Source organism: Neofelis nebulosa, chromosome 1, assembly GCF_028018385.1.
Source record: "Neofelis nebulosa isolate mNeoNeb1 chromosome 1, mNeoNeb1.pri, whole genome shotgun sequence".
Lineage (NCBI taxonomy): Eukaryota > Metazoa > Chordata > Mammalia > Carnivora > Felidae > Neofelis > Neofelis nebulosa.
This window is the reverse complement of record NC_080782.1, coordinates 52,937,439-52,951,629: the sequence shown is the minus strand read 5'-3', so window position 1 is coordinate 52,951,629 and position 14,191 is coordinate 52,937,439. Positions and strand designations below refer to the sequence as shown.

Genomic DNA, 14,191 nt, shown 5'->3' with positions numbered 1-14,191 from the left:
TGTGATTTAATGAAAATTATAAGAGCTAAGAATGAAAGGACTGATATTCTAGTCCTGTATAACACTAACTAGTCACATGTCAAAAAGCAAAAAGAACTTAAGTCACATGTCAAAAAGAATTTAAGCAACCTTTTTAACTAGTTTTTTATTTTGGGGTTTATTTTTTATTTTTTGTTTGTGTTTTGTTTTTGTTTGTTTTGTTTTGCTTTTTGCTTTAAATTGGGGAGCAATATCTGACCTGCCTACTTCTTAGACTTGTAAAAATTCAGCTCTCTGGATGCAAAAGTTCTTTTAAGAAATATGATATACAAATACAATTTATGCTCTGCAGGTGGGATATTGGGGTGGGTGTGTTTGTAAAATATTAAGATTTAATGGATTTCATTGCATGCTTCTCTGTATAGTTCTGTTAATAATCTAATGGGTGTTGGGGCGCCTGGGTGGTTCAGGCGGTTAAGCGGCCGACTTCGGCTCGGGTCATGATCTCGCGGTCCGTGAGTTTGAGCCCCGCGTCAGGCTCTGTGCTGACAGCTCAGAGCCTGGAGCCTGTTTCGGATTCTGTGTCTCCCTCTCTCTGACCCTCCCCCATTCATGCTCTGTCTCTCTGTCTCAAAAATAAATAAATAAACGTTAAAAAAAATTTAAAAAATAATAATAATCTAATAGGTGTTTATTCATTGCGGTTAGACATATGCTTACTCACCAAGATATGTATGCTTATTCTATTCTGCCTCGTGGATTGAAAGTATCATTATAACAGAGGACTTGTTTTTATTATACAGACTTCTATCCCCAGCAACTGTACACTCATGAGCATAGTAGGTGCTCAAGAAATAATTATTGAGAAAGTGGAAACAAGCCTCCTAAATGCACGGTGCCTTTTATAGTGCACATAATACATTTGTATTTACTTTTAAAACTATTAGAATTACTCCTGTTTGGGGTTATTTGGTCAGGGGTAGCTTTTTGGAATTTAGATATGCTGCAAAATCAAATTTGGAGATCATGTCTATGAATATTTAAAAAATGATGACTCAATTCCTTATAATCTCTTCTGACTTGAAACCCAAATATATTGTAATTCAAAACTTTTATATGGGGGGGGGTTGATAGCATTCAATACTGCACTGATAAGTTAAATGATATTTACTTTCTCTTTCGTTTTCTATTAGAGTACCATCCAGGGTCATGTAATAATGTGATAGTGTTTTAGAAAATGAGTGCAAGTTAGAACTATATGCTACCTCTTACTTGCAAGCTGTTAATTTTGCTAAACCTTCATCGCCTCATGTGGGCCTAATTATACTCCCCTCATGAGACTGTTGTGAAAAGTAAATGTGGTAATATACTTCAGGTGCTTAGCGTGATACCTAACACATAATAGCCTTTAGCTGTGGCTGTTATTAATATAGTTCATCTTGTAAACAAGTACTCTTTGTTTTATTTGTTCTTTATTTTGTGTATCTGTGTGTGTGTGTGTGTGTGTGCTTCCTTTTACAGATGGATATACCACCGATGACATTGAGTTTTACTGGCGTGGGGATGATAACGCAGTAACAGGAGTGACAAAGATTGAACTTCCACAGTTCTCTATCGTGGATTACAAACTTATCACCAAGAAGGTTGTTTTTTCCACAGGTGTGTATCAGGGAAGAGGGTTAAGGCAAAAGGGGCTTCAGCATATTTTGTCAAAAGCATTCACTTATATCACAACTGGGTCCCAGGAAAAGATGACTGGAAGATTTGGATCTGCTGCAAACCTCCAGTTCCCCATCAAAGGGCCCATTGCTCATTTGGGGTCCATGCAGCTATTTCCCAGAAGGCACCCCCACAAAGCTGAGAGGGTTACCTCTGTGCCTCTCATCTACCAAAGACTGGACTAATTGTCGGAGACAGAATACAGAAAGAGAATGACGTTGGTCAGAGTTGTTTGCCCGAGCTTTATACAACTTACAGAACTGATCCTACTCTTGAAAAATACAGGGAAGAGACGGTTCACTCACGCCTGACCACGATGAAATTCTCTAGAGGCAATAGAATATAATTCCACATTATCCTCAAAGGTTAAGAATTTCTTTATGGAGCCTTACCTCCTGTTTTAGAGCTAAAAGCCCTTCCAGATGTTGAGATTATCCTGATGCTTTCACCATTCTTACTCTTCTAGCATTGAGGTTTTTGGTTGTCAAACTTGGTTTCACCAGCACAGAATTTTAGCAAAAAAGGTTAGGAAAGTAATATTTTGCTGCATAAGGGAAAAAAAACATTAAGGGGAAAAACAGTAAACCCACAGGAATATTTCTTTTTTATGTTTTTCGTATTGGAATGAATTCCCCAGGCACAAAAAGAGCTAGTACTGTAACTATACATTTTTAATTACCCTTCTGCCTTTCCCTGCAAACTACTTCAAGTAAGAGTTGTATGACTTCGTAAGAATATAACGTAGCTTTAAAAAACAAACAACAGAAACTTTTCCTAAATTGGAGGTCCCTGAATCCCTGAGACACTAGAAATGAGTTCATATCTAAAATATTCTTACTTTAATATTACAACACTTAACTTGAGCCCAAGAAGGCTAGGCAAGACTTTCAATTATTAATAATGTCACCCCTAACACACACGATTCATCAATGTGACTTTTTGACATTCTACCACGATGTTCAGTTACATATTTTGTTTAAAGAGTAATTTCCTGGATCATCACAATCAAAGGATTTAGCCTCAGGAATATGATCCTTTAGTTTTATCTCCCAAAAATATTCTTTGGAAACACTGATTCTCCACCTTTGGATGAGTCAGGCACCCCTTTAGAACTTTGAAGGAATCAGTGGAATTAGCAAACATATATAATCCATACATGTGAAAACCTTCACACAATTTTAGGGAGTTGCTGTATACCTGAAGCTTGCCATTGATCCCAGATGTGCAGTGAATTCTGGGGCTTGTGAAGAGATTTCTAAAATATAATCAGAGTGTACAGCCTTATTTCTTATATAAAAAAATAAAAACAAAACATCTTACAGGATGGTCTTGTTGAGGAACAACGGGGGGGGAACAAAGGGACTGTACCAAACTGTCTTGTTTTCATAGTTGTAGAGAATGAGTATCCTTGATCCAGTGCAGGAGCCTGAGCAGGGAAGAGCTGGAATTCTTTTAATTACTCATGACTATGGGTGTACTCAGCACCAAGTAACGTTTGCTAATTAAAAGACCAGTGTTCCCATACTACTTTTTCAGGAGCAAGTGCCCTTCATCAGGAGCTAAAGTTGAATTTAGGGAAGATTTACAAACTTATTTATGGGCCTTGAAAGAAAAGTATCCTATAAATATTGATTGATAATTATGATATTCTAAAATTGCCTTTCTAGGTTCCTATCCCAGATTGTCCCTCAGCTTTAAGCTTAAGAGAAACATTGGTTACTTTATTCTGCAAACATACATGCCTTCCATCCTGATCACTATCCTCTCCTGGGTCTCCTTCTGGATTAATTATGATGCATCAGCTGCAAGAGTGGCATTAGGTAGGCCATTTTCTAACTGCCTGTGGGGCTTGACTCTGTGTGTGCACACGTGTATGCATGTGTGTGTATGCGCATGCATGTTCATTCATACACTTTTCTTAGCCTGGTATTTGTAATGCATGATAAGACTGGGCTATGCACATTACAAGAATTTGGCTGTGAAACTTTGGGTTATCTGATTCAGCATTAAATCAATTAAATACAAATTAAAACTCTTTCATGTCAAGATTAGCTAACCATATAGCAGTTGGTAATGAAATTAGTCCTGTCAATTTTTTTATTTTTATTGATGCATAGTTTGTGTAGTATCACTTGATAATTTTTCAATTTGCATACTGTGCTTCCTTATCTGGAAAGAGCTCCCTTCCATCTTTTTTTTTTTTTTTTTTCTGAGCAGGAGACAAGGAAGTATATTATGTAACTAACAGATAAACAAAAAGACTTCTAAAGTCTTATTAAGATTTTGGAGTAGCAGGATAGAGGGCAGAAGACAACCAAGTAAGATGGCTGGGAACTCATCCATAGCATCATTTATCTTATGCTTGATTTTTTTTCTATATGATGCCAGAGGAAGAGAATATATTATATTTCATGAACATTTTTATGTTACTAACTCCAGATAATAGTAAAGTATGATTATTTTACACAATTTTTATTATTTTGAGTTCTGACTAATCCCTTTAAAATGTTGGACTGTTACCTTCTCCACAATGAGATCTCAATTCAATCATCACTTCCTGAGAGAAGTCATTCATTTTTTCATTCAACAAGTATTTGTTGAACACCTACTATGTGCCAAACATGCTAGATGCTGGAGATAAAGTAGTTCCCTTCTGGAAGTTTTGTGCTAGCAATAAAAGGACAATAAATTTATTTTACTTATAATGTGAACTAGGTAATACAGTACGTCTATAGAGGGAATAAGCAAGGTGAGGGCAGTTGGGTATGCCAGGAGGAACAGTTTATAATAATCATTGTAAAGTTCATCCAGAAATTATTAATGGAACAAAAACTTCATGAAGATAAAGAGTCACTTAAATGTCTGGATGGGAATATTCTAGCCTATTACAAATACCCTGAGGTAGGAAAGTGCCAAGGATATTAGTGAGGTAGCCAGTGAGGTGAATGTGAGAGTGAGTTCAGGAGTCAAGATGATGTTGGGGACAAGGGACTAAAAGATTATGAAGCAGTTCCAGAACCATGATAACGACCTTGCTTTTATTCTGAGTGAAATTTCAGAGCCATCGAGGAAAGAAGTGATATGATTTGATTTCAGATTGAAAGGGATAAATTTGACTGCTGTGTTGAGATTAGATTGTGGTGGTTCAAGGATGGAAGGGAGAAGTAATGACCTCCTGGACTGAGTCCAGTCCTCTGTGATAACTTCTCTTAAAATACAGAGAACTTCCCTTTGTAGACCAACTGTAGTTATAATTTATATTTATTTGGTTTGTGATATCCTTTTTCTTCATGGTACTGAAAGAAACATTGAAGAAAGGTCCATATATAATTTTGCTTCCATTATATCTGTGATATCTTACACAATGAATGGTGTTCAGTAAATATTTGCTGAATAAAGTAATGAATGGAATTTGTAAATATCTTATTATTCCAAAGTGAAAATATACTGTTAATTTTATAATTTTATGCATTACAGGAAAAATAAATAATTCACTTTTTAAAAGAAATTTGTAAAACATCTTTTGCTAGAGTAATTTATTACTTGGTCAGAGATATCTTAAAATGAGATTGAGATGGATAGCAAAATTAGCATTGTCAGTTTTATAATATACGTGTACAGGGTAATCTGCAGTTGAAATAATGAAATGAAAAGTGAAACTGGGAAATGTTTTAAATGACTGATATTATAGAGAAAATACGAAAACTCTAAGACACCTAGACCTAAAGCAAGAACAGTTTTTCTGGCCATGCTCAGAATCAGATGCACAGATTTATTTTTTCTGAAGTTGTTTTATGAGCATGTAGAAAAACAAGACAAAAATTATGATCTTTATAGAGAGATAAAATTAAATCAGAAAACTTACATTCCCAAAATATCATAGAAATAAAACTTTTGGGATGTGTTATTGGGTAGTGGTTAAGGACACAGCTTTCTGAGTCGGAGAGACGGCCATTCAAATGTTGATTAAACAACTTCTCATCTGTGTGATCTTGATCTCTGGGCTGTTTTCACATCACTATTTTGCTACAAATGTGGACCTTATCACACTCAGGACTCTGGACTCCCAGTGCTTTTGCCCGGCATGTGTTTTTTATCCCTCCAATTATAGAGGGAAACTACTCTTCACTGTTGAAGATGACCACTCAGTGAGATGAACAATTATAACCTGAGCCAGTATGCCATTTCCCATAAAGAATCTCATAATGCTTCCAGGTTACTTATCTGTGCATTACATGCCTCGTTGACCAATCCAGAAACATGAGGGCTAGATACCTGCTCCTCTGCTACCCGTCATCTCCAGCTTCCAAATTTTTATAATCATTTGCCCATACCATCCGTATAATGCAGTCACTGATTTCAATACTATTTTGATTATTTTGATTCATTTCCTCTTTATCACTTAGATTATTCTGAAAAACTATTAGCTGGTATTCCATTTTCCTGTCTTGTATCTTTTCCCTCTGTCCTTCACACTACTACAAGAATGATTGTCCTAAACACAATTTGTCCCTATGTCTCCCTGCTTGAAGCTGGTCAGTGGCCCCACCTCACCTTCATTTTAAGTTCAGACTCCCCATTAGGGCCTGTATATACAGCTCTGCATTATGCAGCCTTACTTAATTTTCACTCTCCTCACCATGCTCACTGTCATATCCTATAATGTACCCACATTGACTTTCTTGAGATGCTTTTGATGGACTGTGTACTTTCAACCCCCACTCAAAGCACTCTTTATAAAAGCTCTCTCTACCTTCACTTTTGACCTCCAGTCCTTTGTTACTTGGGTATCTCCCACTCATCCTTCAGTACTCAGCTCCAAAGTCTCCATTTCCTGACCTCTCTCCTGCTGCATCGCAAGGCTCAACCAGAGTCTTCTCCGTATCCTTGATGCTCACCCTACACACGTGTCTGCCATGACATTTAATTTACATCTCTAGCCTACCACTAGATATATAACTATAAATATATAAATATAAATAAAGGAAATGCTTCAAAATGATTAATGTTACTATGAATTAATGATTTAAATGTGTCTCCAGGGCCTATCACAGGGCAGGTATGTACCATTAAGCTATTTTGTGGCATGTATGAATGAGTAAAAGAGCACAATTAGCCTTTCCAAATATGATGAAATCAGCAAGGAAACAGGAACATTACTAATCTAACTCTTGTCATTTTTTTCAGGAATTACAACTGTCCTTACAATGACTACGATCAATACCCACTTGCGGGAGACTCTCCCTAAAATCCCCTATGTGAAGGCCATTGACATGTACCTGATGGGGTGCTTTGTCTTTGTTTTCATGGCCCTTCTGGAATATGCTTTGGTCAACTACATCTTTTTTGGGAGGGGACCCCAACGCCAAAAGAAAGCAGCTGAGAAAGCTGCTAGTGCCAACAATGAGAAGATGCGCCTGGATGTCAACAAGGTAAATTCAGAGGGCAAGCCCTCCTTGATTCTTAAACTCGTAGAAGAATGCCAGCAATATAGGCTAATGGCCTTGTTTAACAAATGAGGAAACCAAGGCCCAGGGAAGAGAATGGGTAATTTTTCCAAAATCACAATGTTAATTAGTGATGGAGGCACAATTATGGCCAAAACTTATGTTACATTTGGATGCCCTTTACCTTAACACTAGGGTTGCCCAAACCATAGTCATCGGAGAACTACCTTTGTGAATTTTTTCATATATGAGTATAATATGTACTATTTTATACCTTATGTGCATTTACTCACTTTAAGTTTTTTAAAAAGGAAATTTTGTATCACTTAAATCAGTATTACTTGCCGGAAGATAATCTTAAGTAATAAACATAAAACTATTGAAATGAATTCTAGGCTACACTAGATGAAGACTCTGGGCCTGAGCCTGTTCTCTTTGATTTAAAAGGGAGATAGACAAGTGCAGAGATATATTAAAGATCCACCAGCAATAAATGAAGGCTTTCTCTTTGAAGTCATCAGAAGGATAAAAAGAGAAGTGGAGGGTAAAAAAAAAAATAATTTTCTCCTTAAGTGACAGATAATTACTTAATGCCTTGCACATGTACCACTTAAAGTCACTGAAGCATGTGACTGTAAGAGACCACCATCTTGCTTGTTACACATAATCAAAGAACAATTTCCATGTGGTTGTAAATGCTATTTAATCTATAAGGCAATGATTCTCAACCTTGGGTGCCTAATCGAATGACTGGGAGAGCATTAACAAATACTGAAGCCTGGATTCCTTTCCCAGAAATTCTTATTTGAATGTGCTGGAGTATGCCTGGGTATCATAGTTTTTAAAATATTCTTCAAACGTTTTGCTAATTTGCAGCCAAGATTTAGAATCTTCATTTAGAGGTTTTTGACAGCAGTCCCAATGGATCCAACCCTCTTCACTACCCAAATGTTACTTCACCTGGCTTCCTCTATCAAACTTTCTGCATTAAACAGAATATTTATATATGTATTTTCCCATAGCCCAAATTTAAATCCTTCAATATAAACCAAAAAACAAGGCCTTATTTTAATATCTGCCATAAACAGTGTTTATAAAGTAGTGCATAGTGTTGAATTTAATAAATAGCTCATAGTAATGAAACTAGGAAAACAGTAATACTTTTAAACTATCTGGTATTATTAACCAGATCAATCATTATTTAATTGACACTTTAATATTTCTGACTTCAATTGAATTCCAAGGATAGCACATCACAAATAATCTCTACAGTTAAGTTTTATTTGGAGCAAACCCAATGAAAGCTTTAACTCACTAATGTTTTCAAATATCCATAGGTCTCTTTCTCTCTCTCTCTCTTGCTCTCGCTCTCACTCTCTCTGTCTCTTTTGGACTATTCTCTAATCAAAGGCACTTCTTTGCCAGGAGTTGATATTTGTAAAGATGCAAATTTTAAGTATGGCCCTTGATGGCTAATGACCCATGGGTCTAGAAAATTGTCAATTTCTTTACAGTGCCTGATGTTTCACTTATTAGAATCTGTCAATAGGTTCTTTCTCAGGCTGTGAAAGAAAAGAATGCTTTTAAAAACCATTTTATGATTTTTATGATATAGTAGCTTCAGTTAAATAAATAAGTTAATAAATAACACTATCTCATAGGACTGCAATTTGAACTGAATCTAAATCAATTGCCCTAATGAAAAGCTGACCTAATAAGATAACATCTGATCCTTTTTACTTTCATCTACCCTATTTTTTTTCATGCCAGTTTGCATTTAAATGATGAATTTAAGAGCCAGAGAGTGGCAGTTTTATAGCAAACTGAACCTGGAGAGCTTCAGAGAGTTTTAAGTTCAATGTACTGAGCTGGAGGTAGAAAATGGCTCACTGAGCCACAGTCCACAGTGGCTGAAGTTGGACCCACAATTCAGAGCATAGAATATCAGAGAACAAAAATGATATCAGAGTTCTTTGAGTACAGTGGTTCTTTTTTTAAATTTTTTTATGTTTATTAATTTTGAGAGAGAGAGAGCATGAGTGGGGTAGGGGCAGAGAGAGAGGGAAATACAGAATCTGAAGCAAGCTTCAGGCTCTGAGCAGTCAGCATAGATCCCAATGCAGAGCTCGAATCCACAAACCATAAGATCATGACCTGAACCAAAGTTGGATGCTTAACTGACTGAGCCACCCAGGTGCCTTAGTGCAATGGTTCTTAAAACTCAGGCAGTTTTTCCCCCAGAGGATCTTTGGCAATGTCTGTAGATATTTTTTGGATTGTCAAAACCGGGAGGTGGGGATTAGCACTGGTATCTAGTGAATAGAGGCCAAGAATGCTGGCAAACATCTTTCTGCTCAGTGAACAGCCTCCTCGTAACAGAGAACTATCTAGTCCCAAATGTCGATATTGCTGAGCTTAAAAACCCTAGTCTAATCCAATCCTCTAGTTTCAAACACAAGAAACTGAAGCCCAGTAAAAATATAAGATGCTTGTTCTATTCTTACAGTTCTTTAAAAAAATTTTTTTTAATGTTTGTTTATTTTTGAGACAGAGAGAGAGAGAAAGAGAGCAAGGGGGGGGGGAGGGGGAGAAGTAGAGAGAAATAGAGACACAGAATCTGAAGCAGGGTCCAGGCTCTGAGCTGTCAGCACAGAGTCCAGTGTGGGGCTCAAACTCACAAACCGTGAGATCACGACCTGAGCCAAAGACAGACACTTTACTGACTGAGCCACCTAAGTGCTCTGTGTTCTTATAGCTCTTAAACACAAGTGGTTTCTCCACCTTCTTTAATCAAAATGTGTAATATCAAGACATCATAAGTTCTAATTTACCATGACAGTTCTAAACCTGATTTTGGAGTCAGTTTCAGTATTTACTGTCTATTTACAGTTGTGTGACCACAGGTAATAAATAAGCAAGAAACTGGCCCTTCAGTTTCTTCATCTATAAAATGGGGTTAATTCTTCTCTGATACGCTATTATGAAGATTATTTGTGATAATGTAAAGAGAGGATGGATAACATAGTCCTTAATACATGTTAAACACTCAGTAAGTGGTAAATACTAATAAAATATTAAAATATTATAAGTGATAGGAATTATTACCCTTTAAAGTAAATTTATAGCTTCCAGTTGTATCACCAATGCTTGTTCATGTATTTTACACTGTAAATACAGAGCATATAGGGTCCAATCCCATTCCTAAAAGATGATACTATCTATAGAGTTTAAGTCAATGCAAGGAAATCATTTTTCAACAGGTATTAGCTGTAAAATCTATGGCAAACCAACTACAAACTTTATCATTTATCAGGCCTGAATACTTAGAGGCATCTTGATTTGATTAAAACAAAAAAAGTGACCATCCTACATTCCAGACTCCCGTGGTTTTTTTTTCAACCTAACATGAAAGGTTGGAGGAGATCTACATAGGGCTCTGATTGCACATCACTTTCTTTTGTGTTGGCATCATGAATAATGCCACTCTATTTCTTATCAAGAATGTCCATTCTTTTCAACTGTAATTTTACTTTTTTATTTTTTTTCATTTCTTTCTTTCTTTTTTTTCCCAAAGCTGGGGAACATATAATCAACTAAGTATTGTTGGATGCTCTGGAAAAATCAGTCACCAGGAGAGGGATTGACCTTTTCAGCTTCCATTGAAGGTTTCCTAGAGAAAGAAGCAGCATGGCAGATCATCTAAAGTGATTTTTAAATTGTGCTCTGTCCTGAGGTCAGGGAGGGATGAAAGTGGGAAGCCTAGGCAGGTGGGAGCCCACCGTTACCTCAATGACATATGTCCACATTTTTCCACTCTCTTCTCTGTATTGGTTTCCTGCAGTTTTTAATTTAATAAGAGTATATACAGCTCTTAGAACAATTCTTTCCTGCCATTTAATTCATTTAATTGATGTAAAAACTAAGGCTCTTAAGGAGAGTAAAATATCCAAGGTTGCATAACAAAGCTAACACAATTTCTGAGACTTGATCTCATCTGGATTTTCCAGTTTGTATCTAGTGTACATTCTGCTATGCTAACAATTACAAAAAATATTTAACAGTTCATTCTACATTATTCCATATATTCAATTCAGTTGACTTCACTGGGGGAGGTGGGGGGGAAACACCTGTTTGCACATGAGAGTTCATAGTCCACAAGCACTATCATGGACATTGTCTCCATGTAACAATTTAAGTTGTAAAATACAAAGAATTTTAAATAAACCTCAGACCAGGAAGAGGGTTACTGAATATGTTTCCCAAGTGTCTTATGGAGTTTTTAATTAAAAAAAAAAAAAAAAAAAAAATATATATATATATATATATATATAAATCTAGTGTTAGGAGAGTGCTTCTTATTTATCCCTTTGCATTCTTCTATTTGTGTGTTTGTGTATGTGTATGTGTGTATATGTGTTTCCTTATAGAATTTGCTCTTGATTAATTTCCCTTACTTTTCTTACGTTCTCTTCAAGTTTTCAACTCTCTTTTCTTCCCTTTAAGCTTTATGTTGTTCATTGTTTATTTTGTTGCCAATAAGTGTGTGTGTGTGTGTGTGTGTGTGTGTATATATATAACTAAATTCTAATATATATAGATATGTATATATATAGATATGTATATATATTAGAATTTAGTTACTCCTGCCTTTTCACCACCTTGACTTTTACATATCTAAAAAGCCTCCAATGTCTTTATTGCATTAAGAGACCCACAACCACCAGTTTTCTAAATAAAACTGTGCCCAGAAGATCTCCATTTGGGGAACATTCTTTATCCTGCATTTATGGGTGTTGTGAGTCTCTGTGTCGCCTTTATCCATTGTGCCTAATTTTTTTTTGTTATGCAAAGCCACTAAAATCTTTTAAATCTATTTATTTCCAGTGGTTGGAATTATATATATATTTTAATGATAGATTAAAAAAATACAACTAATTCAAAATCCTCTCTGTTAACATCGGTCTTTCTAAAGACCAGTAGCATTTATCTATATCCAATTTACTTTAACCACAAATCCTAATCTAGTGGCATCAGTCTACTTAATTAGCACATTCTCTACTTTGTCTTCCAGATTTTTTATAAAGATATTAAACAAAATGGGACCCAATATCGATCCTTGTGGGACCCAACTGGAAACCTCTCCCCAACTAGACGGACTACCAATTACGATTTCTCTCTGTATACGGTTAGATAGCCAGTTTTTAATCCATTTATTTGTATTTCTGTTGGGGCCAATTTGTTTAGCTGTTCCCTGTAAAATAATGTATGGGGTCTTTGCAGATAACCTATGGACTTATATCCACAGAGACTTGGAAATAAGTTAAATGTTTTCATGAAACCCTAATGGGGTTTTCCGGTTTCTTCTTTTTTTAATATAACTGTGATGAGCCTAAGCTTCATTGTTCCACTCAGTCATTATTATTGTGCTAGAGAGAGAAACCAAGTACATCATATTTTGAGATTCATTTTCATTTGTATTGAGAAGATAGAATGTCATTATATACTATGTCATTTCTTAGTTTTCTTGTTGTGTTTATTTGGATGAATGGAATAGGTAGTGAATTATACATTCCTTCTATTAGTTGGATCAGAATTTAGGAGCCTATATTTTCTGTCCTAGATTATTAATTTATGTCTGGGAATGTTATGTTTGCATCAAGTCCTTGTTGCTTTATTGTTACATATTTTACAAATAACTATTTTACAAATAACTATTACCTTGGTGGATATCAGCACTATTTTAATGATAAATAAAAGGTAATACCTGAGGTTGTTCCTTATAATTCTTGACTTAAATGAACTCTAAAGAAAACATTTTTTTGGCTAATACTTAAAGTTCAGTTTTTGAATCCTCATGTGTTTGCATTATTAATTGGCAAATTGTCATTCATACTGCCCTCTACATTGGAGGAGGAGGAGGAGGAGAAGAATTGTCACCATTCTACTTTATCATCTACAACCTGTCCAACTCTTTTTTTTTTTTATTTCTGTTTCCTGGTGAGGCAGTGAATGACAATGAATGCTCCTGAATCTTTCCTATGAGGACTTGATGCTTGATGAGCTGTTACTGTATCTTCTGAGTATCATGTTCTTCTCTAATTTTACTGTTCTGACCCCAGGTTCCTTAATTCCAAATTATTATTGCCTTTGGGGTGGGAGAAAGGTATGGTTTATCTATTAAATTGCTACTCTGTTTTATTTTAAGCTTCCTTTTAACTTCATTACTTGTTGTGTTGTACACAGAACAGAGTTTGATAAATGGTATTAGGTAGATTCCAGGAGAAGGAATATTTGGAATTTTGCCATCACTAATTTAGTCCAATCCCCTAAACATCCAACCCCTACCATGTGTGTTGTCTTAGGCTATCTCATTTGTGTTATTGCTGTTCTTGTTTTTAACTCTAGCTAGTCTTGTTGAAATTGAACTAGACTGATTTGGTTGGGCAGTATTCTGGGTAGAGCACTAATCATTTAGAAGAAAACACCATTCAAATTTCGGTTTATGATGAAAACGATTGAAAAATGTATTTTGCAAAACCAAAATCAAACTATACTGCATGATTGTTATAGTGACTGGGTAAAGTTATGTGAAAATTCAGGAAAAACCCCAGAGCATGAGACTACTTTATAGAAAATTTGCCTCTTTGGTGCATTAAATTTTTCAGTTGATGACTTGAAAGAGTTAATGATACTCTCTGATACCATGATTTAGACCCTCACTTGTCAAGAACTCTTTCCCAATTTCATAAAACTTATGTTAAAGAAAATGTTACATGATTTACATTGAAATATGAATCTTAATGTCTTCTGCTTGTACACATTTCTTTGTTGAGTGTGTCTTCACTATACCCTTTGAGTTCTCTTTTAATTTCAAACTTAGTATATGAAATAAGGATTGGTGTTCAAAAGTTTGAATGAGCCATTAAATTTGTAACCTGTAAAAACATCAAGATGTATGTGGCAATCCTCAGAGGCAGTAGGGTCCACTGGGAAAATGGTGGCTTTTAGAATCAGCCAGACCAAATTGGGGTCTCATTTAGGCATGG

At 35.7% G+C, this 14,191-nt stretch overlaps 1 protein-coding gene across 4 annotated transcripts in view; it reads left to right on the top strand.

The window, feature by feature from the left end:
* Positions 1-14,191, top strand: part of GABRB2 (gamma-aminobutyric acid type A receptor subunit beta2) — a 247,237-nt gene that overhangs the window by 198,135 nt on the left and 34,911 nt on the right. For 3 of the 4 annotated variants that reach the window (XM_058722442.1, XM_058722419.1, XM_058722421.1), the window contains 4 exons: positions 1,501-1,638; positions 3,366-3,518; positions 6,886-7,130; positions 12,217-12,330. In XM_058722442.1, the coding sequence (XP_058578425.1) occupies positions 1,501-1,638; positions 3,366-3,518; positions 6,886-7,130; positions 12,217-12,330 (650 nt within the window). The remainder of the gene's footprint in view (positions 1-1,500; positions 1,639-3,365; positions 3,519-6,885; positions 7,131-12,216; positions 12,331-14,191) is intronic. The other variant, XM_058722431.1, reaches the window with a different exon arrangement.